Source organism: Elephantulus edwardii, unplaced genomic scaffold (genome assembly GCF_000299155.1).
Source record: "Elephantulus edwardii isolate Elephantulus edwardi_28Jun2011 unplaced genomic scaffold, EleEdw1.0 scaffold00062, whole genome shotgun sequence".
NCBI classification, from domain to species: Eukaryota; Metazoa; Chordata; class Mammalia; order Macroscelidea; family Macroscelididae; genus Elephantulus; species Elephantulus edwardii.
This window is the reverse complement of record NW_006399812.1, coordinates 2,917,558-2,944,335: the sequence shown is the minus strand read 5'-3', so window position 1 is coordinate 2,944,335 and position 26,778 is coordinate 2,917,558. Positions and strand designations below refer to the sequence as shown.

The following is a 26,778-nucleotide window of genomic DNA, read 5'->3' as shown; positions in this document are numbered from 1 at the left end:
TGATGCAGATTTTTTATCTGTGAGAGAATGACAAAGTGAATGTAATGCTGCCATTCCTGGGAGGTTGGGAAGTCCCCAAACTGGAGCCCATGAACTCTATCTAACTCAGTTTTAACCTTAGGTGGTCTTCGGTGAGTTAGGTAACTGCTCTGTATCCTCTGATGTCTGAATGAAGACATTGACAGCATCCCCATTATCCAACAAGCTTCCGAGTACCCGAATCCTCAGCATGGCAGGAAACAGCATACCTTGAGTGTTGAAGGGTGGACGGCTTCAGAGGGAGGATCTTCTAAAGCCAGGTCCTGCCTTCTTTCCACTCGGACATCCGCATAACTGAAAATGAGAGACATATCTGGAGGCCGGACATTCTGGGATGACAAGGCCAAAATGTGCTTGGGAGCTGAGCCCTCAACACAACACTCTGTTCCAGAACCATTGCCAGGACACCAGCCAAGCCCCAGGGCTGCTGCTTTCAATCTCTCACTTAAATACTAGCGGCCTGACTTCATGCTACATTCAGAACTTTCTCTTCTCATTTACCTATCCCCTCTGCACCCCACCCCCAGACCATTAAACATAATTGCCTTTAAAAACTTATTTCCGGCTAGAGAATAAACTTCAGCTTCACATAATTAGAAGCCTTTCATAAACCTGCTGTTCCAACTGTGGATATACAGGAGTGGCACCTTACATTTTCAGTAATTACGTTTCTCTGAAGATTTTCTCTCATATAAAACTTGGGTTAGACAGGACCAGGCACACTTTTTGTTTTTCATAGTACTATTCCAGGTGATATTTATTTGAAAATAGAAATAAGATATGATTTTGGATGTAAACAAGCTCTTTCTGAAATAAAAAGTAAACTAGACTTAGCGAGTCTTTTCATTCATTAAAGGATCATGATATTTCTTAATAAGAACTCCCAGGAGCTAATTTAGACTTTCTGCTAGTGTTATTACCAACTCATTTTTCTTCTCCCAAATACTTGAAGGCTATAAAACACTCAGTTACTAGTTCTCAGGTAGATCTTTCCTTAAAAAAACCCCATAAAATACAGACACTCACATCAGGCTTTGTGTTGAACTGTGTTGTCTACAATAAGGTGGTGTGTGTCACTGATTTGGAACCGACTCATAGCTGGCCCTCTGGTGGGTTTTCAAATTACACCAGGGGAGATTGTCCACCTTCTCCTGAGGAGCAGTTGGTGAGTTTTGAACTGTGTGCCTTTGCGCTGGCAGTGCAATTCCTTACCACTATGTCACTAGAGATGAAAACATAATCAATGACATTATTAAAGCAGGTAAGAATGAAATCTCTGTTCATTGTTTTCACTTCCTACTCCTCTGAGCTGAATCTAGACACAACATTTTTGCTGTTGCTGCCATCAGGGTGATGCAGTTGCTGGTCATTTCACAGTAGAAATGTGTCCCATCGTATCGGCAATGGATGATCATTCGGATGTAGTTTGCCAGGTCCTTCTCCCTATACACACTGATTGACAGTGTGCATCAATCAATTCAATTCAGGCAATTATGGAAGGGGTCATGGACGATGACATGGGCCCTTGGGCCTCTAAAAGGCTTGCTACCTTATTTATTTACTCTGTTCCCTATTTTCTCTGAGAGGTTTGTTTCTAGGATTTGGTGGACAGAAACGAAGAGTAGGGGACGGGGCAGAGTCTGAGGAACGAAGCATTGGGGGGATGGGGTTCATCTGGTGATGTAGCCTGTAGCGTGTTGAGCTAACAGAAGGACTGTACATTTCCAGGGGTTCATCTCTACCAGCCTTTGCATGGGAGGAAGATAAGCAGTCTCCTCATGTTAAGATTTACAGTCTCAGAAGCTTAATGGAAGGGACTCTGAGTAGGAATTGAATTGATGGCAGTGACTTTTTTTTTTTAAGTTTTTTTTTCTTTATTATTATTTTTGTGCGTGTACCGTCAAATCAGATCTGACTGGTACAGGAGGATATTGCGCCTCCTTCTCCGGCAGAGCATCTGGTGGATTCGAACCGTGTTCCTCTGGAATTGCAGTGCAGCTTCTTGCCACTAGGCCACCAGAGCTCCCCGGCAGTGACTTTTAAGCTTCACTTTCCCCTAGGAACTGAGGGAGTCTCTGCAAAAGTCGGCCAGGGTAGCCGTTTATGGAACTGGGCATAGAATCACAAAGTATTGTTTTCTGAAGTCTGGAAACTGAAGATTCAGGCCCTGAAGGTGGGCATGAAATGTGGACTGATAGAGGATTGTCCAGGAAAAGAAGAATTTCTCCTTTCTTCCAGCATATGATTTTGTGTGTGTGTTGTTAGCTGCCACCAAATTGGTTCTCAACTCATGACAACTCTATGCACAACACAAGCTGCCTCTTGTGATTTCTAGAGCTTTCACTGATTGATTTTCAGAAACAGATTGCCGGACCTTTCCCCTTATTCCCTCTTAGTCTAGAAGCCCTTTTGAAACCGTTCAGCAACACACAAGTTTCCGCTGACAGATGGGTGGTGACTGTGTAAAATGCATTGGATGGGAATCAAATCCGAGGTCCCCTGCATGGAAGGTAAGAATTCTGCCACTGAACCACTACCTTCCTCTATCAGTGCATGTGGCTGTGCTGGAAGTGTACAAAATACACTCCTAACTTTTATTTATTTTTTTTTTCCCTGTTCTCAGTTTTTTTGTGTTCTCAGTTGATTCTGACTCCTAATAATCCTTACAGCTCTAAGCAATTTAAAGGCTGTCCATTTTCATGGGAGAAGACTGTCTCTCTTCCTCTCGTATAAAGCAGCTGGTAGAACCAAACCACTGAATTTTGTTTGCTTTGCAGACCACATGTGAGGCCCTACTCCACCAGAGCTCCTTGCCGTGACCCATGGAGGCTCTCAAAGCTGTGGCTTGTTAGGTGCTGTTAAATCAACTGTCATTCACTGCGCTCTATGAACTACGGATCTGAACCCGTGCTGTCCCGAGCCAGCCTCACCAGCTCTGATATACTTGAGCTGTTATTGTCACAATGTCATCCCATTTTGTTGGGGGTCTTTCTCTCTGTCTCTGACCTTCTTCCTTTTCCAGAACAATGTATTTTTCTAGGGATTGTTGTCGTTGTTGTTAGATGCCAAATTGTGTGTGACTCATAACAACCCTATGAAAAACAGATCTGAACCCTCTCCTATCCTGTGCCATCCTCACAATCTCTGACACTCTTGAGCCATTGCTGCAGTCACTGTGTCAGTCCACCTGGTTGGGGGGCTCTGTCCTTTGCTGTCTCTCCACTTTTCCAAGCAAGATATCCCTCTCCAAGGAATACCCTCTCCTATCAACATGCCCCGAATATGGGATATGAAGTTTCACCATCCTTGCCTCAAAGGAGCACCCTGGTTGTATTTTCTCTAAGACATATATTTCCGACTTATATTCTTAGTATTTCTACCCTGTCCCAGAAGAAAAGCCAGAGGAATGGCATTTTTTTTTCTTTGCCTTTGGGGACTGTGAGCTGACTAGAAAGGGCACAGGAAATGCTGGGATGCAATGCCTGGCCAGGGCATGCGGGGTCACCAGGAGTCCTGCTAGGTGCTCACTTCTGAGGGCCCCTGGTTGCTTTGCCAACTCTGCCTAGGTTGCTGCCAGGGGTGGGGGCTGATGGTAAGAGGATGGGTTTAAAGCCTTAAAAATAAAGGGAAGTACGTGTTTGAGTTATTTAGGGGCAAAATTTTAATTTTCTTCTCAAAATGGCAACAAGGGAAGGCTGAAGAAAAGGGAAAAATATGTAAGTAGGTCAGTGAAGCAGTAAGTTACTAAGTAATATCCTGGCAGCTGGGAAGAGTTCAGGCTTTCAAAGGGGCCTGATTTAAAACTCAAAAGAATTCTCAGCCCAGGAGAACAGAGCTGGGCGTGTACCTGAAAGGGAGCAGAGCTCACTGGGGTAATTATTCGTTACCTGAAGAGGCTAGCATGGGCCACATGGAAGATTCTAGAGTCAGAGGCCAGCACCTACGGCAATGCCAGGATCTCACCCTGTCCACAAATTCAAAGCCTACCTTTTGTTGACTTATTTCAGGCGGGTAGACAGAGTTAATTAGAGAGATAAAGACTCAAGGGACCACAGCAGGACACACTAGCAATACAAGACTCCATAGTCTTCCTCACCTTTTAAATAACGTAATTTGGGCATGTTGTCAGGAGAGGCTATTCCTTGGAGAGGTTACAACATGCTTGGAAAGGTGAAGCATTGGTGAAGGACAAGAGGACCCTCAACCAGAAGGACTCACATGGTATATGCAACAATGGGCTTAAGTGTATTAGAGATGATGAAAATGGCACTGGATAGGAGACAGTCCAAATCTGTTATTCACAGGGCTCGTCCTTGACTTGTTGGCAACTAGTAGCAATGACAAGTCTAGTATCAGCTCAATGAAGAAGTCAAGTTCATGAATCTTTTAATTAAGACATTATGGCACACCATAGAAAGGACAGTTTCCTTGCTTACCCTGATGAAAACTGACCTATGATGCACTCAGAGCCATTTTTCTCTCCCAGTTTCTTCTTGCTCAGCAGAGAAAGCTCACAGTCAGCCTCGACCCTTACCAAAAAGACCCAAACTCACTGCTATCCAGTTAGGTCGGATTTTAACCATCACAGCAATCCTCCTTCCACTTCATGAAGCTGTCCATTTTCACATCCTTTTCCTGTGAAGCAGCTGGTGGAACTGAACCACCGACCTTTGGTTCACAGACAACAAGTAAGGCACTATGCTACCCGGGCTCCCTGCCTTGATTGATGTTGGAACCAACTCATAGCTAACCCTCCAGCAGGTTCATAGAGGCAGTAAATCACATGGGAAAATGTCCATCCTTCCCAACAGAGCTGTTGGTGGGTTCAAACCATGCACCTTCTGGTTGGCAGTGCAACTCCTTACCACTAAGCCTTTGCTGGGCACCTGGTGGGTCAGCTGGAAGGATTGGATCACAAGGGTGACCTTGCACACACAACCTTAACAACACTGCCAGAGGACAGCCCACCCGAGCCCACCGGTACCTGACGACTGAGTGCGTGCACACGATGAACTCGGGCTTGGAGTTCCACTGATGGTAGGTGATGTAGTAGTGAGTCTGTAGCCATATCCACTGCTGGCCTTTGGTCAGAAACCGGTAACAGCATGACTTCCCCTTGCCAAACTGCATCACTGTAGAAAAATGTATTCTGCTTGTAACAAATGTTCATAGAAAAGGTTGTCCACAAGTTACTATTGTTGTGTGTCATTAAGTCAGAACCAACCCATAGCTGTCCCTCTGGTGGGTTTTCAGAGGCAGTAATCACATCGGAGGAGATTGCTCATTCTTCTCACAGAGCAGCTGGTGGATTCAAACTGTGTGCCTTTGGGATTGCAGCACACCTTCTTACCACTAAAGCCACCTGAGCTCTGAAAGTTACTACTAGAATACAATTTTTAAAAGAGAGCCAGAGAAGACCAAACCTTTTCCTCTGACTATATTGTACTTTAAAGTAAGTATTAATATTATTGTGGTACCTCGTGGCATAGTGGATAAAATGCATGGCTGCTAACCTCAAGGTTGGTGGCTCAAATCCGGTGGGCAGTTCTACTCTGTCCTGGCAAGTGGCTATGAGTCCAAATGGACCTTCTGGCCGTGACTTTGGTTTCTGATTTTATTAGTATGATGGTAAATGGCCTTGGATTAAAAAATAATCAAGAAATGACCAAAATACCTACTCTCTCAAATGTTCACAAACATGGAAAATACCCTCAAATAAAGAAAGCCTGTGAAAATATTTTGAAAGCTGGAGGTTTAATTCATTAATGAGGCCCAGATTTCCCCAGTGCTCCTCATTTTGCTGCAGGTGGAACCGTTGCTGGAGCCTCTGGGAGCTGAGCCCAGAAAAGAGCACCCAGACACCGCTAAAATTGGACTGAAAATAGAACTGACAGCCAGCAACTTCAGGACTCGCTCTGAGCTATCAGTCAGAACTTTATATCTAGTCTGCAGAGTTCTGACATGAAGAGGGGCAGGCGCTGTCCCACCCCATCCAATCCACCTCGGCTGCAGGACACCCCTGCAGTGCTCTCCTGTGAGACACTAAGAATGGAATGGATGCAGATGATTTAACACTGAGGCAAGACAGAAAGATGGTCTTTGGTCTAAAGAAATGGAAAACAAAGTGGAGTTTTATCTTCAGGCCAAGGAGCACTGGTGGTCTCCAATGGTAGGCATTTGACTAGTAATTGAAAAGTTGGTGCTTTCAACATACTCAGTGGTTCCGTGGGAGGAAGTTCTGGAGATCAGTTGCCGTAAAAAATTACAGCCTAGAAAACCCTCCTGCTCTGTCACGTGGGGGAGACAGGAGCCAGAAACAGACGGGACAGCCCCAAGCAACAGCAACAATCTCTGGCAGCGGGCATTTAGCATCTCTTTATGCAAAGAGTCCCTGTTGGAACTGACCCATTGTTGACCTTCCAATGGGTTTTCAGAGGCAGTTAAGTCACCAGGGAGGAAGGAGAGTGCCCATTCTTCTCCTGTGGAGTAGCTGGCAGCTGGTGCCTTTGGGATTGCAGCGCTACTTCTTACCGTGAGGCTATCAGTGCTCCCTCAACAGTCCTTAGTCAAAAGAAATTGTAACTGGGAAATAGATAATAATGGCAGTCCCTCTCTTGGAGAAGGAGGTACCCAAAGAGGAGAGAATCCTAGCAAGGTGAGGACATCAGTTCACCAAAGCAAGACAGTCTATCTGTGTCCTGGAATAAGACACAATCACACAACCTGAAGGCCTTCAGATGCTGGATGGACTTCAGCCTGAATGAGTGTCTTCCATTAGAAGAATCACGAGCCCACAGCTTGAAGGTAAACCTGCTGTTGTCCATCCACCTGGTGATACTGACTCCTGGTAACCCCACGTGTGTCATTGTGGAACTGTACTTCATGGACCTCGCAGATGGGAGCTTTGGTGACCTAGGCTAGAGGGGGTTGAGCTTCTAACTGAAAGGCTATGTCCCTCTGGCAGAAATCCACCACAGTTTTTCAGGAGAAAGATGGCCAATCTTCTCTTGTCCAATTTACAACCTTGGAAACCTGCCAAAGGGTCTGCTGTGAGTCAGTTCTGACTCCATGCTATTGCGGGCATGAGTGAGTGATCTTTCAGAAGTACCTCGCCAACCCTGATTCCCAATGCACCTCTCCGTCGATTAATCTCATGGTTGTTGTATTAGAAATGATACATAGCTGACCCTCTGGCAGGTTCAAGGCTGTAAATTGCGTGGGTGGAGATTGCCCATCTTTCTCACAAAAACCTGCTGGTGGACTTGAACCATCAGAGAGGTGTGGCCTTTGGTTTAGCAGTGCATCTCCCTACAGACAATACCAACAGAGTGTCACGTAGCTCCTCTAGGTGAACCCAAACCAAACAGCTTCTGACTCATGGTGACCCTACACTGGGTTTCCCAGGCTGTAAATATTTTAAGGCAGGAGACTGTTTTCCTCCAGCAAAGAAGCATCTGTATTTGAACTGCTGACCTTTTGGTTAGCAGCTCAGCTGATACATAAAACACTATATGGAGCCATCAGACTCCTTCTACTCAGACAGAGTATCCCACATTTTAAAGTAGGCATGAATCACATGGGGACCTTGAATACCTGATTAATCGGGGATGCAGTGAGAGAGAAGAGATTCTACACATCTAACACTCCCGGTGATGCCTAAGCAGCTGGCCCTGGGACCACAGCTTGAGGAACACGGAGATAAAAGTCTACTACGCTGAGTGAACGAACTTAGTCCCATAAAGACAAATACTGTATAAAACTATTATTGTGGAATGAGTATGAGGATCAAAGGGTGGGGGTGTGTGTGGAAGCAGATGGGTAAGGATGTGCAGGGTATGTGAGATTTATTATGGAGTCGTACAATTCATGGGTCAAGGATGTGAGGGAAATGGGAATGTTTTGGTGTGAAAAACAATGCATTTGAATTTTGTAATAAACGAGTATTTTTTTTAAAAAGTCTTAAAGATTAGTCTCAAACTTGAATAGCAGATCTTGATGGACCCCAAGGCTGCTCCTCCTTCAATAAGAACAGCACAGAAGAGAACGTTATAGTGCACCTACTGATATGGCATCCATGAAATATAACATTAGTGGTCAATCCTAGTTGTCAGGTCCGTGCGAGGACTAAAGTTCCTGCTCAAAGCACTGGAAAATAAAGCTTTCAAGGGATGAGTTTTAATTCCTCCTGCTAAGTATGCACGTTGTTAGGATGTGCCAGTTCTTGGAAAAAGATGCCATGCTGGGAAAAGTGGAGAGTCAGAGAGGAAGAGCCTCAACGAGATGGACTGATACAGTGCCTGCAGCAATGAACTTGAGCATGAGGGAGATTGTGAGGATGGTGCCGGAGGGGGCAAGTTCCTCACTACAACTCACAGCATCTCCTGAGCGGTAGTTGACTCAATGGCACCTAACAACAACAACAAGGACTAAATGAGACTTTGTAATCCTCCTTCGCTCCACATCAAGGGAGCTCTGGGGGCCTAGTGGTAAGAAACTGTGCTACAATCCTAAAGTCACGCGGTTCGAATCCACCAGCAGGGCAATCTCCTCCTTTTTGATTAACCGCCTCTGAAAACCGACTGGAGGGTCAGCTATGGGATGGTTCTGACTCAACAGCATTCACTACCACCACCACTCACATCAAGAGCCGAATACACCATTGCCAGAGCGTCTGCTCTATGTGTGGCAGAGCTACCCTGACCCCAGTTTGGTGAGGTGTCTATTCTGACCACCAGGGTCCTGTGCACATTTCCGTCACAGCATCGCTCTACATGATCATGTGTTTGGGGCTTTCCCATCAGACCTCAAGTTGCTGCAGGGCAATAAGTAGACCGGGGGTCACCTTTATGTCCTCCCTCAGCAGTGGGAGCAGGTAAGCCTGGGTTTACTTGTGCTTACTTAATAATCTGTAGTAAACAAGGTCATATGGGCCCAGTTCCATTTTAAATATGAAACAGCCCTGTGAAATTATTGTTATGTACATAGCAACCCTATGTACAGGAGCTCTGAAGCCCGCCCTGCCCTGAGCCAGTCTCACTGACTCTGACACACCTACTTCCACTGCACCAGGCACTGTATCAATCTGTCTCGTCCTGGGTCTTCTTTTCCTGCCCTGTCCCTCCACCCTTCTAAGCATGATGTCCTTCTCCAAGGACTGTCCTTCCTGTCCACGTACTCAATGTATGTGAGCTGGAGCTTCAAAAATCTAGCCTCCAAGGAGAAATTTTGTTTCACCCTCTCCAAGACAGACTTGGTACTCACAAATTAGTCGTTGTTAATTGCCATCAAGTTGGATGTGACTCATAGCTGACCCGTCAATGAGTTTTTGGGTTTGCAGAGGCAGTAAATTGAGACTGCCTGTCTTCCGCCCATGTGGCGGCCGGTGGATCCGACTGCCTGCTGTTATATCAGCAGCACAGCTCCTTCCCACCAAGCCACCATGTGCCTCTGCTTCCCTCGCTTGCTGGGTACTCAGTCCCTGTCAGGGGTTGTACAACTGAAAGGCAGCTTTGATGCTGCAGGAGGGTACTGTGGGGTTGGGAGGGAGACAGACGCCAGCCCTACCTGGAAGCAGACTCTTTGATGTGGGGAAGAAATGTGAAATCGCTCACTCACCACAGATCAGCAAGGAAGGGCACGTAAGCCTGTACTAACCTTGCTTACGGGCAATCCGCCTGCGTGTGTCTGATACGTGTGTACTGACTACAGATCAGGTATGTGAGTTCAGCACTTTGCTTCTGAAATGGATTGTATAACTTAAAAAATTTCCCTGATACTACCTTGCTTTCATAATTAAGATTAAATCTGGGGGCTACAGTGAAGGTTCTGGGAGGGTGGGGGTGTAGGTCAAGTCAAGTCAATTCCAGGTTGTGACCAGGCAGAGTAATCCAATCCGGGGGGTCACCACCCTGCTACATTATCCCAGAGAGGCAAACCCCCAACTCACAGAGAAACCAGGGGTCGGGGGACTTGCAGAGAGTGCCCCCTGTGAGGAGAGGTGCCAGCGTGGGTTGAGGGTATGTGATACTTACGATGCTGGTGGCACCTTGCCAGGAGTTCCAGGTCATCGATGTGGTAATAGTCATAGCCCGAGGTCCCCAGCACTTCGAAAGGCAGATATCCTATGATGGGAGGGGCCCTGCACGGGAATGAAAGGATGCTTTCATCAGTGAGGCAAGTGCAGTACCAGACGCAGCCCAGGGCTTCCACGCCTACAAGCCCCAGGGAGGCCTCACTTCTCAGGGACACAGGAAGGAAAACCATTTTGAAATTTGCAGAGGTTCACTTTTCCAAAGTGCTCAGAATTTTTGGCATTTATATGCTCCATTCTTTTGGCACAATGAGTCCTTAATAGCAGTAACCCTTATTACCACTGAAGAGTCCAGAACCACTACGGATTGGGTAGGACAAATGCCAAAGTCAGAGAACAATAAAAAGTGGTGAAGAGGCATTGTTAATGCTTAGAGTGTGAATAATGTTTACAAAGGAAGAAGAGAAGGTCAGGGAGGAGGACCAAAGAGGGGTTCAAAGAAAGTTCTCTCACATCTGGGCCGTCTTGTTGGGACTGGGGAAGTCTGAATAGGGATCACAGCACAGCTGCCCTCAGTAGAGGCCTCAGCTCCTCTGCATGGTGGGATCCCAGATATAGAGTTCTCACAAGACTCTCACAGGTGGCAAAGGGCTGGAAGCACTTATCCCACAGCCATCAATCCTTCTTCAGCCAACCTGGCTGCCCATTCTCTCCAAGGAGAACCCGGCTCATGAGAACAACACTTGAAAGGGACCCAACCCACATAAGCTTTCCTTGTCACAAACCTGTGATCCAGAAATAAAAATTTCCATTCCAAGCTATGCCTTGAAGTGAATTCCTCTAAAGGTTCTTCAACTATGCACATTTCCTGTATTAGAAGGAAAGAGAGAGAGGGGGGGAAATGTTTCCTGGGTGCCGAACGCTCCCCATTGGTTTGTTCAAGAGGAAAAGGAGGTGGGGAGTAGAAGTTAAACTCATTTAGAACAAGCTTCCATGTTGTGTTAGACCCACACGCATCAGCTGCTGCTAATTCTGGTATTAGCAGATACTAAATTTATTTCGCAAAGCAGGAGAAAAAATACCTAGGAGCCAAAATGTCACCCCACTCCCTGCCTATTATCTAGAAGTGTGGTAAACATGTGGAAAATGGCTTCTCTTCTGAATTTGAATGACTAATTTGATTCAGCGCTATGCCATAGATGTTAATGCAATCACAGATGAGCAAACCCGAAAGCTATCAAATTTCTTAACGCTGAATTCTCTGCTGCTGGGCAACTGCTCCTGTATTCAAACAAATAACCTGGGAACCTGGGGTCAGGGGGAAGAGCAGGAGCGGCTGTGAGAGAAACCAGGCATTTTAGATGTTCAGCCACAAACAACAACACTGGAATGCTAACCTTTGCAATAAAGACAATCTATTAAGCAAAACTAATGTGACTTCAAGGCAGGCAGTTTGAATCCACCAGCTGCTCCATGGAATAAAGATGGGTAATCTCCTCTTGTGTGATTTACGGCCTCTGAAGACCCATTGAAAGGTCAGCTATGAGTAGGTTCTGATTTGATGGTACACCACAGCAAAATGAACAACAATGTGAGTTTAGCAGCCCTGGCAGTGCAAGGGTTAAGTGCTTAGCTGCTAAGGGAAAGACTGCTGGTTTCAACCCACTCGGTGGTTCTTCACAAGGAAAGGAGACCAGGAGATCTGCTTAGGTAAAGATTCAAACCCAGAAATCCTCAATGCCATTGTCTCAATTTACAGCTGTCTTTTCACTGGGTTTCTGAGGCTGCAAACTGCACAGGAAAAGGGCAGCTCTTTCTCCTGCAGACAGTAGGCTGGAGCCACCAGAGCATGGCCTTTGGGTTAGAAGCACAACTCCCCATAGATAGAACCCCCAGAGCGCCCACCCCCACCCCACCCCATACAAACTACAGTCTGGAAAACCCTACCAGGCAGTTGGACTCTGTTTACAGAGGCACTACCAGTAGAACCGGACTTGACAGCACCTAACGGGAAGACCTGTATCAAGATGGAGTAACATAGAAACTGTAACAATGGGCTTGGGATATCAAAGATGGTGAGGACAGCAAGAGAGGGCAAAGTTCAGGTCTATCATTCACAGGGTCATTAGGAGTTGTAGTTGACTGGATGGTACCTAACAAGAATGACAAGAACAATACATTTCAACCCCTCTGCATGATACATACTCGCCTGGATATTTACCTTTAAAAACTGTGGTGTTGCCAGACGCACTGTGGCAATGAAGCAGACCTCTTTTCCTAAGGGCATCCGGCAAGGCCTTGAAAGGGTGCTGTCAAAGCCGTTACAGGAGGGGCTGGACACTGGGGCGGGAGGAGAGGAGCCACAGTTAGCTCTGTCTGTTGCCAGCAACTCCCTGTGGGCATTTATGCCAAGCCAGTCACCGCTCCCAGTGCTTTGGGCATAGCAAGTCCTACAACCCAATAGGGTAAATTTTAGTATTATCTTTGATGCATGATATGTGGATTTAGGGACTGACAGATTAACTCACACCAGGACCCTCTGCTGTTAGCAGAGTTGGGATTGGAGTTCATGTTTGTTAATGTGCTTTGTGCACATTTTCTCATCTATACAACCACCCTAGATGGTAAACAGATGCAGAAACAGAGCCACAGAGAGATTAAGGAAATGCCTAAGATCAACAGCTAGCAGAGAGATTAAGTAAACTCCCCAGGATCAAGCACTAGCTAGTAACAAGGCTGATGAGTCCACGTTAATAACCAATAAGCTACTTGGCCTCTCCATTTCACTAGTCTGAGAGCAACTAGTTAACTGTGCTGGAAGAAAACCTCCTGCAAAATGAGGAGATGGCCTCATTGTGTTTTAAGGATCTGGACATTCCTTCCCCAGTGGGGTAACGGTGAGGTTCACAGTCAGAAGGGGTTTCTGAAACTGATGGTCCCCAGGAGGGTGGTGGTATCTTGACACACCCTGGCACCCTCTGTGCCTGCTCCTGGGACAAGACTGGACCACTGGGGTTAAAGGGCTCCTGCCTCGACACTCCTCCCAAGAGCCCAGGCTGATGGGAGGTCCCCACCTGGACCATTAGAATTAAGGCTCATCCCTAGAGGCGTACAACACCTCCCACCAACATGCTAGTTCTCTGTTGCTAAACAGGTAACAGGCTTGTTCACATGTGCCATCGTATCTATTCTTACCAGTGTGGCATTCCATTCCTCAATGCACAGATGAGGAATCAGAGGCCCCAAAAGGCCAAACAATTAACCAAGGTATAAATACTAAGGGGGCACTGGTAGCAAGGCCCACAGGGAATGATGCTCCTCCTCCAGAGGATCCAAGTCTCAAGCAGTTAGAATCCACCAATGGACCATCTTCTCCCTTGAAGATTTACAGCCTTGGAAACTCAATGGAGGGTCACTACGATCAGAATCACTTTGATGGCAATGACTCTCCATCAGGTTTTCAGAGGCAGTAAATTGCACAAGAGGAGATGGCCTATCTTTCTCCAGCACAGCAGCTGGTAGATTCGAACTGGATACCTTTGTGTTGGCAGTGCAATTCTTTATCACTAAGCCAGACACTAGCGCTCCCTTGCAAGCAATGAGTATTAATAAATAATGAAGCATAGATTTAACTCAGGCACTCTACTTCAAAGCCAAAGCACTTTAACAGAGAAGAGAGGGAAGTTGTTCTATATTCTGATCCCACCCTGATGCAGACCTAGACCCCCCCATGCCTGCAGCGGGTAGCACTGACCAAGGCCATCGTCCCTGGGAGCCACAGACCTGCCTTCAGGCTGACTATGAAGAACAAACTTCCCCTTTGGGGTCATTTTAACTGGAGCTACTAGATGGGAAAGAATCCTGTTAAACACGGCAGTAGCCAGTTTACCTTGTATACAAAACTCAGGGCTGCACATTAGAAAAGTCTGAGGCTAAGGATTTATTTATTTATTTTTGTTACTGAGAATATGCAGAGTAGAACACACACCAAGCAATTCAATAGTTTCAACATGTATCATTCATAGGCACTGATGACCCTTTGTATGCTGAGCAACTATTGTCACCGTCCCTTGAGGAAACGTTCTTCTCCTAGTAATGTAAACTCATTGGGGTGGGGGGGTATTTCCGATCTGATCTCTTGCTATTGCCAGTTTGATCCCAAAGATATTAAAAGAGTACAGTGCGCAAGGCAGCCATGGACATTTGTACCAAGTGCTCCAGGTTTACTAAGGTGCGGCCAGAGTTGAGAATTTACATGACCTTTCTCTCTCTCTCTCTCTCTCTGTCTCTTTTTCTAAAAAAATGTAGCTAATTATATCCTAAACTTGCAGATACCTAGTCTGATTTTCCAGTTTGATTAAGAACACAGAGTGCACCAGAAAACGGAACGCATTATGAAACGAAATCTGCAAATGAAAGCGTTTACTTCGCATTTTAGTTTCCCAACAATTTTCATGTGATTCTAGGAAGATCCTGAACACAATGAACTGACTTTAGTGCCTGCATCAGTGGGCTCGAGGGCAGTGGAGATTGTGAGGATAGAGTAAGATCAGGCTGGGTGTCTGTCTGTGCACAGGGTTGCTGTGAACCTAACTCACTGGAACCTAACAACAACAGCAGCAGCAGCAAATGACTATAATGTGGTGTTACATTCAATAACACAAATAAATAAATTTTACCATATTTTCCGAATTCATTCATATAAATCCTAATAGATGCTTCCAAACATGAATAGTGAGTAAAATAGAAAACAGTGGTCCTGAGAGAGTTCCCATCTGTTATTAAGTGTTGGAGACATTGCAGATTAATTGACAGGATAAGCCAAGAAACGTATCAAGCAAAGGAAGGAAAACAATTCCACAGAAGGGAAGGCCTGCAGATGTGAACATCATCATAACTGAAAAAAAAGCCTTAAAATTTCCCAGATGTGAAATATGCCTTTTGCTTGACTCTAAGAGCTATTAGCAGCCAGATAATGATCTAATAAAAATTCTCCCTACTCTTTCGGAATACCAAGATCTGACCATTCCGTTTCTGATGACTTCCCAGAAACTGAAGAAAAAGCAAAACAAAACTTCTATAATCTAACCCTAAATAATCTACTTTATCTGGATGGGCCTTTGGGTTACTACACCCCCCCCCCGCCCCCCATGCAGCAAGCACCTACCCCATCACTTAGGGGGAAGAGTGGAGGAGGGGCTGCAACGCGAACTCAAAAGGAGTCTTTTTCAAATGGGCAGAAATGTGGGCCAAGGAAATTAGGTAGCTGTTTACTTGATGTTGGCCTGGAGCTTTAGTTGGTGAAAACAATTAGGTGCCTAGACCACTAACTCGAAGGTTGGTGGTTCAAATCTTTCGAAAGACATGTTGGAGGCAAGCCCTGGTGCCTGAAAGACCACAGCCGTGACCATCCTATGAAGCTCAGCTCCCTCTGCACATGGTGGTGGTGGTGGGGTCATCTTGTGTCTAAATCAACTTGACAGTAAATGAGCTGGCTTGGATTCTCAGGCCTGGCTCCCTCCTACCATAGTTTTGTCAGTTTTCCTGCCAGTCCTTTTATAACTTCCAGAACTTTAAAGGACGAGAATACACTCCCACACTAGATGTCTCAGTGTGGCTCATAGCCTGCTCTTGATAAGCTAGATACTGTGTAGATGGGCCCAGAGAGAACCAAGCCCTTTTCTAAACAAGTGTCTTTCTCAAAACAGCTGAAGATTTGATCCTGGGGGGTTAGTAAATCAAGAAAGAAACTTTTAACAGAAGCCAAGAGAGAAATCTCAGGGAAAACCAAGGGGAAAAACTCTGATACTTGAAACATTTTGTAAATTGCGTTTGAAATGACTTTTCCTCCCAGCATGAGCCGTCTTGTCTATTCCAGAGTCAACACATGAGTGAGCTGCTCCCTGGGACTTCAGAGTAATATTTAGTACTTAGATTAACTTCTCTGACAATTCTTATCCCGAGGAATTAAAAAAATATTAATTAAGGATTTAATTAGTTGTTTCAATTTAAGTAATAAAAGAAAATGATGTCTAATTACAACTGGCTTTCTGAGCCTTGTGGAGGGATTAACCAGTTAATGCAAGAGCAGGCCTTCTTTATTAGATCCGTGACCACTTTCAAACGTCATTTCTTGACACTGTAGCGCGCGTGCTCGCGCGTGCGCGCGCGCGCGCGCACACACACACACACCTAGAACTCATGTTTTAGATAAATGTACTTATCTCTTACTCTTACTACTTTCCACCAACTTCAGAGTCAACTTACTTAAAATTACTCTTACTCTCCCCAACGCTATCAGCCCTCCCCCTGGTGGACATGGTGTCTCACTTTCTATATCCAATTCTGAGCAGGTGTCTGGCACGTAGCATGGGCTCCTCACGCATAAGGAATGATTCTCTCCTGAAGTCACTTTCCACTTCACATCCAAAACACAGCTAAGGGCCCCCCTTTGGGAAAATATTTTCTGATCTTTGCCAGTAACCAGTGGAAAGGCCTTAAAATTGCACTATGGCTTCCTGTCCTGTCTGCAGTCCCAGCTCCCACTGTTGGTGGCTGGAGATCCAGTGGCTTAGTCCGCAGGGAGCTGCTCTGACATCCCAAAGGCTGAATGAACCTCTCTGGTGGTTCGAATCCCTCAGCAGCTCCATGGGGGAAAGACAAGCACTTTCCTCCCCAGTGACGTACAACCTCGGAAACCCAATGACCTCACCTCAATGAGTCCGGGATTGTTTCACCCTGTCGACCATGGGCTGTGGGCCTCATTGCTACATATGTGAGCTCACCGTTTTATCAATGCCCTACACTGAATCACAAAGGATCTGGATAAGAATAGTGCAGCTAATCAACACACAGTAATCACTGCTCTGCCATAAAGCGTCAGAATATTCCTTGCTGGTTTCATGCTTATGGAAATGCACGATTGTGCTGCAATTTCGGTTTTTATATTAAATGTCCAAAGCTGTCAAACCCATTCTTTACTCCTGCATCTTCCTGCTTAGTCTCTGATTTGAGAGACCTTAGGGATGGTGTTCCTAAATTTCTAAGAGCAAGAAAGTCCCTAGGTGCCCTCTGAGTCATCAACATCTGTTTCTGAGGTGGTCCTGATGGTTAAGTACTCAGTTATACCCGAAATGACGGCATTTTAAACCCATTCAGAGGTTCCTAGGGAAAAAGTCCTGGTGATCTACTGAGAAAAGGTCACTACTCCCAAAAAGCGCAAGGAGCTGGGGCCTGCTCTGCCACCATCTGGTCACTCATCCGATGACAATTGTTAATGTATCTCATTTGACACCTCACATTGGCTCCCAGGTGTGATGACAAAGCGAAGCTCCCGAATCCATCCCAACAAGGAACTAAGGACACCTTGCAGGTACCTGGAGGTCTCAGGTGATCTGTGAGCTTGTTTTGAAAGGGTTCAAAGCAAGCATTAAAGAAACAGAGAAAGAGATTTTGACTCCCACTTGGTAGCAGTTCCACTGTTAAGTATAAACAATTAAGTTTTCTGATCACAGGTGGCCTGCTTAGGATAAATTAGCAGCAAGAGCTGCAGGAAAACACTAACACGAGGAAAGTGACATGAAACTTCCTCAGTCCTTCTGAAGACCAGCCAACCATCAAGCCTGTCTACATCTGGGAAGACGCGAACCAACAATGACATGGTCTGCTCAAGGAAGAAAGTCCCCTAACTCCATGTGAGATAGCCATCCAAATCGCCCGGGCTGTTGTCTTGGAATCCGGAGGCAATGCAGGGCCAGTGGCGCAATGGATAACGCGTCTGACTACAGAATCCAGAGGCAAGTCCCTCTCTCTACCTTCATGAGAAATCATCCCACTCTCACTACGTACTAGACTTTTCTTTTTTTCCACCTTTAAAGTACGTTTTGGCCAGTGTGTCCTGAAGAGCGAGGTGACTGGGTCCTTAGGAGAGGCTGAGCAGACTGATCCGGCTCCCGCTGTGGCCTGGGGCGCTGCCTGAATGGCTGAGGTAATGGCAGCTTTTCCTGCCAGCTCTGCTTAACACAGGCCTGAGTGATGCTGGAGACAAGCAGAATCCCACAGGAAAGCTTGGAGTGTGCGATTTGTTGGAGTACACCACCACCACTACCAAAAGTCTAAGGGGGAAATAGTATATTGTTTAAATATTTCCCTCTGGCATTCATTAATCAAGGCGAGTATTTTTAATGGCCAGACGACTGGAGTGGCACTGATGAGGGAGCCACCAGATGGCTGGCGGGAACTGAGCCAAGTGATTTGCGTTCTTGGGGAAATGGACATCCAGGATGGTCCCTTGTCTTTCACGTGGATATCTTGTTCACATTTTTTATCACAGTTCTCAGACTTGTACAAATGTTCCCTGGACCCACAAGTCGTGGCCGATTACCTGTGTGACCCATTCCTTATTGTTCCATTTGAACTGACTCTAAGCACTTCTGTAGAATAGCATGTGTGTGTGTGTGTGTGTGTGTGTGTGTGTGTGTAACCATTTGCTCTTTGTTGTGAACATAACTCTCCTGCAAATGAAGATGGCAGAGACCCCGACAGCTCCGGAAGGGGGCAAGATGTGCTTCCTCCAGGTGGCGACTCCTCTCCTCAGGAAAGAACGTCAAGGTGGCAGCTTCTCCTCCCAGCGGTAGCGGTAGCTAGATCCAACAATCCCTCCATGGAGCAGGACTTCCTCAGCCACGTTCAGGCTTCCATTCCCAGTGAGGTCTGGCACACACATGCTTTGCTCCCTTCACTGAGACATCTCAATAAATTCAGCTCAAGCAGGAAAAAAAAAATTAAAATAAATCCACACCCATAAAATGAGGCAACCTACAGCAATCCCACGGAACAGACGGAATTGAGTGTTAAAAGCTGAAAACCCTCCACTCAGTCAGTCCTTCAAATCTGCCTGTGTGGCTGGCGGCGAGTAGGTAAAACGAGGGCAGGGAAACTTTTAGACACTGGTGTGTGGTTTCTGGAAAGCCTAGAGTGGAATGTTTGCTGAGGGTGACCTATTTGGAACCACACCAGCAACTTTTGAAATCCTGCTTTCTGGATTTCAGTCAGACACACATTTAGATCCAAGTCTTGGGGGGAGCAAGAGAGCTAAAATAAAAACTCGCCTTCATCTTGATATTAAAGGATCTTCCAGGAACTGGGGGTCTGCTTAGTAGGACCCCTTGAGGGAAAGTCTTTCTGCAAGCCTTCAAAAATCACTGTCAGTCAGTTCCTTCCCTGGATGTGGGGTGAGGTGGCTGGTGCAGGTAGGACTCAACGACATTTTGCTCAGAAAGCAGTTTAAACATGGTTTACTCATTAATCTACAGTGAACAATTTCATGTGCCCTGACCCCACTACAACAAAGATTCTTCTTCTAGGTAAAGTTGGCATCTCTCTCAAAACCATAGCACCTTCTGACAGAATCACAGCCTCTTTTCTACTTTATAATCCTTGACAGAGGCAGAATACTCCGTAAGCATGGGCTTCTTTGTGTTTCCAATGGGACAGCAAGCATGATTTGGAAAGATTGGAGGATCAGTGAAAGAGAGGAAGACCCTCACCGACATGGATTGACACAGTGACTGCAGCAATGGGCTCTAGTGTGTGGTGGGGATGGCACAGGATAGGACAGGATTCAGATCTGCTGTTCAAAGAGTCGCTGTGAGTCGTACTCTACTTGATGGCACAACTTAATATATAGTGAACAGTTCTTGTTTATTGAATGAAGATCTGGAGGCACAGCATTTGAGGGAGGCTTCATGTGCTCCTCTATTTAAGTAAAGAAGTAAAAAAGATGGTTAAGTTGGTATGTTTACTTAAAAGAATCTTCTCCACCTCCTTCCTTAATATTTGTTTGAAACTCAAACTCGGTGTCAAGTCGGAACAATAGCTGGTCCCTCCAGTGGGTCTTCAGAGGCTGTGAGTGGTCTTAAATGACCAAATTTTTGGTTGGTGGTGAAGTGAGTAACCATTGTGTCATTCAGGGTCTCTGAGATAGGGCCCTAAATCAAGGAATTTCATTTCATTTCTATTCTGGAGGCAGTTGACGTGTAGAGCTGAGAGAAATGCAATGACTTCCAGTAGGGCAGTTGGAGGCTGGGATCAGAGTCTGTTTTTTAAGAACTCTTGAGAGATGGTTTTGATTCTCCATTCAGACTCATTTAGGAAGCTTTTCCACAGATTGGGCTAGAAACTGTCCTATAACAAGACACTTCCAAGAAAGATTACTTAACTGTCCTGTTTTCTGACACATATCTCATGGCATTTATTGAAAATCTAGGTTAAATCTAGCACCACAACCCCTTACCTCCGAATTCTGTGCCAGATGATAAAGTCCTCAGGAGTCACTGAGCTGTGCAGAGTAAAGATGGGGAAATCCCATGTTGCCCAATTTTGGCAACAGCTGCTGTGCTTCCAGGGGGGCCAAGAGGGAGGGGCAAGGTGGCATAAGCAATGGCAAATGTGGAAATGTCCAACTCAGTTTAATCTGGTTCATAAGAGCAAGCTGCTTCTGTCCCTAACTGGCTCCCCAAATTGTACTTACTGGCTGTTAATGCTGTCTATTACCAACTAGTTGAGTAAATCCTACACAGCACCCTGGGTTAGCTGATAGGGTCCTCATTTATACTATGAAAGAGTTATCAAAAGTTCTGAGGTGTAATATAAATTACATTTTCAAGATCAAGAAAACAAAAATCTCTACCTCTGGACCAAAAGGCATGACAGATGAAGAAAAGATTGAACCTGTCAGTGAATTTCTTTTTCTTGGATCCATAATCAACACCCATGATAGTAGAGTTCGAGAAATCAAAAGATGTGCTGTTGGGAGTTCTGGTGGCCTAGTGGTAAGAAGCTGCGCTGCAATCTCAAAGGTGCATGGTTCGAATCCACCAGATGCTCCACTGGAGAAGGTTGGGCATTCTCTTCCTGTGCCTGTCAGATCTAACTCGACAGCACATAACAAGGAAAAAAAACCACAAAAAACAACCAAAAAAGTTGGGCTGCCAAGACCTCATTAAAGTTCCAAAGAGCAGGGATGCCAGTTGAACAACTAAGATGGGCTTGATGTGAGCCACGGTATTTTCAATCATTTCTTAGGCAGTTGAACGTCGGACAATGAATAAGGAAGACAGAAGAATTGATGCCTTTGAAGTGTGGTGCTACTGAAAAGTATCAGATATCCTACAGACTGACAGAAGAACAACCAAGTCTGGTTTGGAGAAGGATGCTCCTTGAGGCAAGGAAGGTGAAAAGTTTGTCTCATGAACTCTTGCCAAGTTATCAGGAGGGACTAGTCCTTGAAAAAGGACATTATGCTCGGAAAGGTGGAGGGTCTTCAAGGAGTCAAACTGTTACAGTGACTAGAACAACAGGCTTGAGCTTGGTGGAGGTCGTGGGGATGGTGAAGGATAGGCCAAGGTTCAGATCTGTTGTTCAAAGAGTCATATGAGTCATGCTGGACTCAAAGTTCTCTCTGGCTATCGTCTCACCTTCCCTACCCTGCCCTAGAGCTCATGTTTCATTGCAGGATCAATGGTTGAAGGCCCACAGGTTTCTCTAAGTGACTGAAGTCTTTTTTCCAAATCAATGAGTGTAGCTAATCTATAGCGGAGGAGGAAAGCATACTGACCACAGCCTTGTCTGGGTGCCCTCACGTGAGGGGCCTCAGTAAGGACATCTGTTTCTGAGCACCCTGAAGGGCCCCAGGCAGCCAAGGTGGGGAGAGGCATGGAAATGGGTCTGATGGAGGCCAAAGATGAACTTCCCAACCAGTTGCCACTGAGTCAGTTGCAACTCACGGTGACCCCACGTGTGTTAGAAGACAAATATGCTCCATAGTGTAGTCTTCCACGGTGCCTCTCAGGAACTCAAACAGCCACACATTGGGTTAGCATTAGACTACCTCTGCAGGGACTCCTCACCTGGTGTGTACCAACTTGTATTAATCTAGGCTATTATGAATTGCATTGGGGAAATCTGCTGTCAGGAACCTCTCCAAAGTGCTAAGGAGTAATGACGTCAGTCTAGAGACTAAGGTGGGCCTGATCCAAGCCATGGTCTTTGCAGTTACATACTGTGCATCAGAGAGCTTGACAATGACTAAGGATGACAAAAGAATTGATGCCTTTGAGTTGTGGTACTGGCGAAGAGTACTGAACATACCATGGACCACCAGGAGAACAAATAGGTTTGTCTTGGAGAGGGTGAAACCAAATTTCTCCTTGGAGGAAAGGATTTTAAAGCTCCAACTCACATACTTTTGGCACGTGGCCAGCAGGGACCAGTCCTTGGAGAAGGACACTATGCTTGGAAGGGTGGAGGGGCAGTGCAGGAGAGGAAGATCCGGATGAGATGGATTGACACAGTAACAGGGGCAATGTGATTAGGTGTGTCAGAGTCAATGAAACTGGTTTAAGACAGGGTCACTATGAGTCACAGGTGATTCAATGGCACATAACAACAATTATCATTACCTATTATTAACTAGCCAGACAAATCCTACATAGATAGCTCTCTTGGTTAGGCTGAAGGGTTACTCATTTATATTATGTAAGAGGTACCAAAAGTTCTCTGATATGTAAAACAAATCATGTTTCAAGGGTTTGGATTCAAGGTAAAAAAAGTTGTGGGTGCCCTCTTGGAAGCTTTGGCTATATGGTATATGTTTTATGGAAAGTCAAGGAGAGTTTTGTTAATGGGCATTATTTTCCTAAGAGCAGGAAGTCTTTGATTAGAGTATTGACTCTGTTCATTACCAGTAGTATATGCCAGGACCAACTCCTCCAAGCCTTAGCTTAGATAAATGTTCTTTGGGTGCTTATTGTGTGCCAGGCATGGTAGGAGCTTGGGATCAAGGAATGGAGTGCTTTGCATTCACCCACTGATAAACAAGGGGTGGCATCTAACAAGAAAAACAACAAGAAGAAGAAACTCAGGGAGCCTAAGATCTGAGTCCCACTTCCATCCAGGGAGTTCTGATGGCATAATATGCTGTTAACCCAAAGGCACACAGTTCAAATCTACAAGTTGCTTTGCGGGAGAAAGATGGGCAATCTTCCATGCAATTTACTGTCTCTGGAAACTTGCTGCAGGGTGAGCTATGGGTGGGTTCTAACTTGATGGTACCTAACAAAAACAACAACAATAACAACATCAGGAGCTCTGGTGGTGTAGTTGGAGGGTGTTGTAATGCTAACTGAAGGCCAAGTGCCTTTGGGGATCCCATCCCACCTGTAGATCCTTGAAAGGAGGGTGGACAATCTTTGCTCATTAAGAATTTAAAGCCTTAGAAACTTTCTAAAAGATCATGATGAGTCAGAACCAAGTTGCAGTAGTGAATCCATGTGAGTATATTGTCAGTTATTCAAGTGAGAAGGACTTGAAATGCTTGTTGCAGAAGATCAAAACAAAAATCTTCACCACTGGACCAAAAGGCAACATCATGACATATGGAGACAAGTTTGAATTTGTCAATGATTTCACCTTGGACTTAACAATCAACATCCTTAGTACCATCAGTAAGGAGATCAGGAGACTTATTGCATTGGGTTAAGTCTGCTGTCAGGGACCTCTCCAAAGTATTGAAGAGCAATGATGTCAATCTAAAGACTAATGTGCGAATCAACCAGGCCATGGTAATTACAATCACTTACTATATGTAGGATAGCTGGGCAATGAATTAGGATGACAGAAGAATTGGTACCTTTGAGTTGTGGTGTTGAAGAAGACTACCAAATAGTCCATGAACTGCCAAAAGAACAAACAGATATATCTTGGAAAAGGTGTTTATCGTAGCTTTGTTCACAATAGCAAGGAGTTGGAAACAACCTAAGTGCCCATCAACAAACAAATGGATAGAGAAGCTTTAGTATATTCACACAATGGAATACTACACTGCACTGAAAACCAAGGAACTCATGCAATATTATTCAAAATGGGTGACCCTGGAGGACATTACGCTGAATCAAATATCTCAGTCACAAAAGGACAAATACTGCATAGTGCCACTGTTGTAAAACAGGACTGACCTTGGGGGTGGGGGGAGACTGAGACAGATGGGATAAATGATGTATATGGCATTGAAACAGATGAGGGAGAGAACTGTTTAAAGGGGATATGTATTTGGGTATTATTGTCATGACAGGAGTCCAGAACAAAGGCTGCATATTGGAGTGGACCTATGGGGAAGGATTGTAAAACAATGAAAGAATTTTTCTTTTACTTTTCAAAGAGAAGAGTGTACTGAGGGGGCAGGGGTGGTCAGGGTGAAAAGTGCAACAATGAATGAATGGAAATCGAAAGTCTCTATAAATTTTCATTAAAATTAATAAGAAATATGTTAAAAAAATGGTGCTGCCAGAGTGCTCTTTAGAGGCAGAGATGGTTAAGCTTCATCTCACATACATTGGACATACTGCTAGAAGGGGTTATTCACGGAAAGGAACATCATGCTAGGAAAGGTGGAAGGTAAGTGAAAGAGAGGAAGAACCTCATTGAGATGGACTGACACAGTGACTCTAGCAATGGGCCAAAGTGTGTCAGAGATAATAAGGAAGGCACAGGACAGGACTGGGTTCATACTTGCTGTTCACAGGCTCGCTATGAGTTGTACTCAGCTCAGCAGATAATAATAATAACTACAACAACAATAACGATGATGACGATGACGATGATGATGATGATGGTTTTCAGCTGAACCCAACTTGATAGCATTTAACAACATCTCCTTCTTAGATGTCAAGTAATAATGCAACAGATGAGTTCCACAAACTAAACAGCCCCACACAAACATCATTGCCATAAACCAAAGCAGGGTTTCTTGTCTAGTTCTTTGGACGGATAAGGAGGCATTCTATTAAAATAAAATTTACTTTCATGGTCATTTTCCCTCTGCAATTTCTATGTTACTTTTAAGTCTATGCTATGCTCAGGATTGCAACTAGTGCACAGGGCAGCTTAGTGCCTGGATGCAGGACATCTGAGGGACAGACATCACATTCCAACAGAATGTCAGGTGGTAGGTGCTGGCCCATGTGGTCCTAGCTGTTTAGTTGTTGTGCAGATTGTGCATCAGTAAAGCACTGGAGTTGAATGTGAGTCAGAAGGTCACAGGTCTGACAGGATGACTCTGGTCCCACTCTCTTCCTGTGGACCTCAGACTTCACACTCGTATGCATCAATTGCTCCTCAGAAATACTGAGATAAGACCCTCTCGCGGTGCAGAGAGTGAAGTATTGGGCTGCTGACTGGAAGGTCAGAAGTTGGAACTCACCAGCTTTTCCATGAGAGATGCTCTCATAACAATTTACAGCCTTGAGGACCCTAGCGGCAGTTCATCTCTGTCCTACAGGGTTACTATGAGTTGGAATCTCACTGACAGCAATGGGAATGCTGTAATGATGGTAGCAGTACTGCCTTGGAAGACCACTGCTAAGATTAAAAGAGACCATCAGTGTAAAGACTGGGCCTAATGCCCAATACTTAGTAAACAGCAAGGTATTTTTTTTACCCCATTTTTTAGTGTTTACTGATAAGCATATGTGTGTGTGTGTTGATTGCTTTTGAGTGGAGCACAACTCATAGCGACTCTATGAACAAGAGGCTTGAAGCCCCTCTACAACTATTGACATTTATTAATGATCATAGAGTTTCTGGAGGCATGTTATTTAGAAAGTGGATGCCACTCCTGCTTCCAAACCTGTCATAGTATGTTATTGTTTTTATATGCCACTGAGTTGCTTACGATGTATAATGACCCTATGATAAGCATACATACGAATAAAATTCCAATTATTTTTAATCTTATATCAGAAGTGGTCAAATGTTGGTGATTTCACATGGTTTAGTCTTAGAAGTTTATTTGTTCTAGACATCTTTGGCTGTCTATTTTAACTGCAGATAGGATTATGGTTCACACGGTCCGTGTTACATGTGGTGTCTCTTATTCAAAGAGATCTGCTCTAACATCCCTATGCACAAGAGTCTCTGAAAAGACACTCAGTTCTCTTGCTTTCAAAGCTCCACGTTTACAGTGGTAAAAGTTTCCACACACACACACACACACAAAAATATTACATCTAATTTCCACATGTTTTTTCAGGCAAACAAACACTGTCCCAACTTGAAGAGAAAAGAAAGATTTACTAGCTGAAAAAAAAAAATTATAAGGTAACTCAAAACTAAGTCTGGCTGTTTCCTTGAAGCCTTCTTCTACAATGTGATAAATGACAAAGAATTTCAGAGTGACATTCAGCAGCATTTTAAGGAGATTTCTAGAGATGCAAATTCACAAAGGATTTAACTGCTGTTCAGGTTTCCTTTAGTTAACTGTATGCATGCACTACTGCTGTGTGGACACGCCCCCTGCACATCTACATCCCTCTGCTTCCAGCCTCTCCCACACCTCCTGGATCCTTATACTCATTCTACAATAATGGTTTTACACAATATTTATCCTTGTGGGACTGAGTTAGTTCACTCAGCATAATGCTCTCCAGTCCCTCCCAGTTAGATAATAATTTACAAAGTTATTGCTCCTGTGTGCCGTATAGTCTTTCACTGTGTGAATGTACCATAATTTCTCAATCCATTCGTTTGTGGTTGGACATTGGGCTGTTTTCACGTTCTTGCAATAGTGAATTATGCTGCTATGAACATTGGTAAATTGCTTCTGAAAGATCACACCCTTGAACACCCCAGTGCAGTTCTACTTTCAGCCTAAG

General features: G+C 44.9%; 1 protein-coding gene across 1 annotated transcript in view; it reads right to left on the bottom strand.

Annotated features, from left to right (window-relative positions):
- The window catches only part of NPAS2 (neuronal PAS domain protein 2), a 122,461-nt gene that overhangs the window by 59,888 nt on the left and 35,795 nt on the right, over positions 1-26,778 (bottom strand). The window contains exons 7-11 of the mRNA XM_006887859.1: positions 12,291-12,409; positions 10,855-10,937; positions 10,071-10,177; positions 5,024-5,171; positions 249-333 (exon numbers count right to left, since the gene is read on the bottom strand). Of these exons, the coding sequence (XP_006887921.1) occupies positions 249-333; positions 5,024-5,171; positions 10,071-10,177; positions 10,855-10,937; positions 12,291-12,409 (542 nt within the window). The remainder of the gene's footprint in view (positions 1-248; positions 334-5,023; positions 5,172-10,070; positions 10,178-10,854; positions 10,938-12,290; positions 12,410-26,778) is intronic.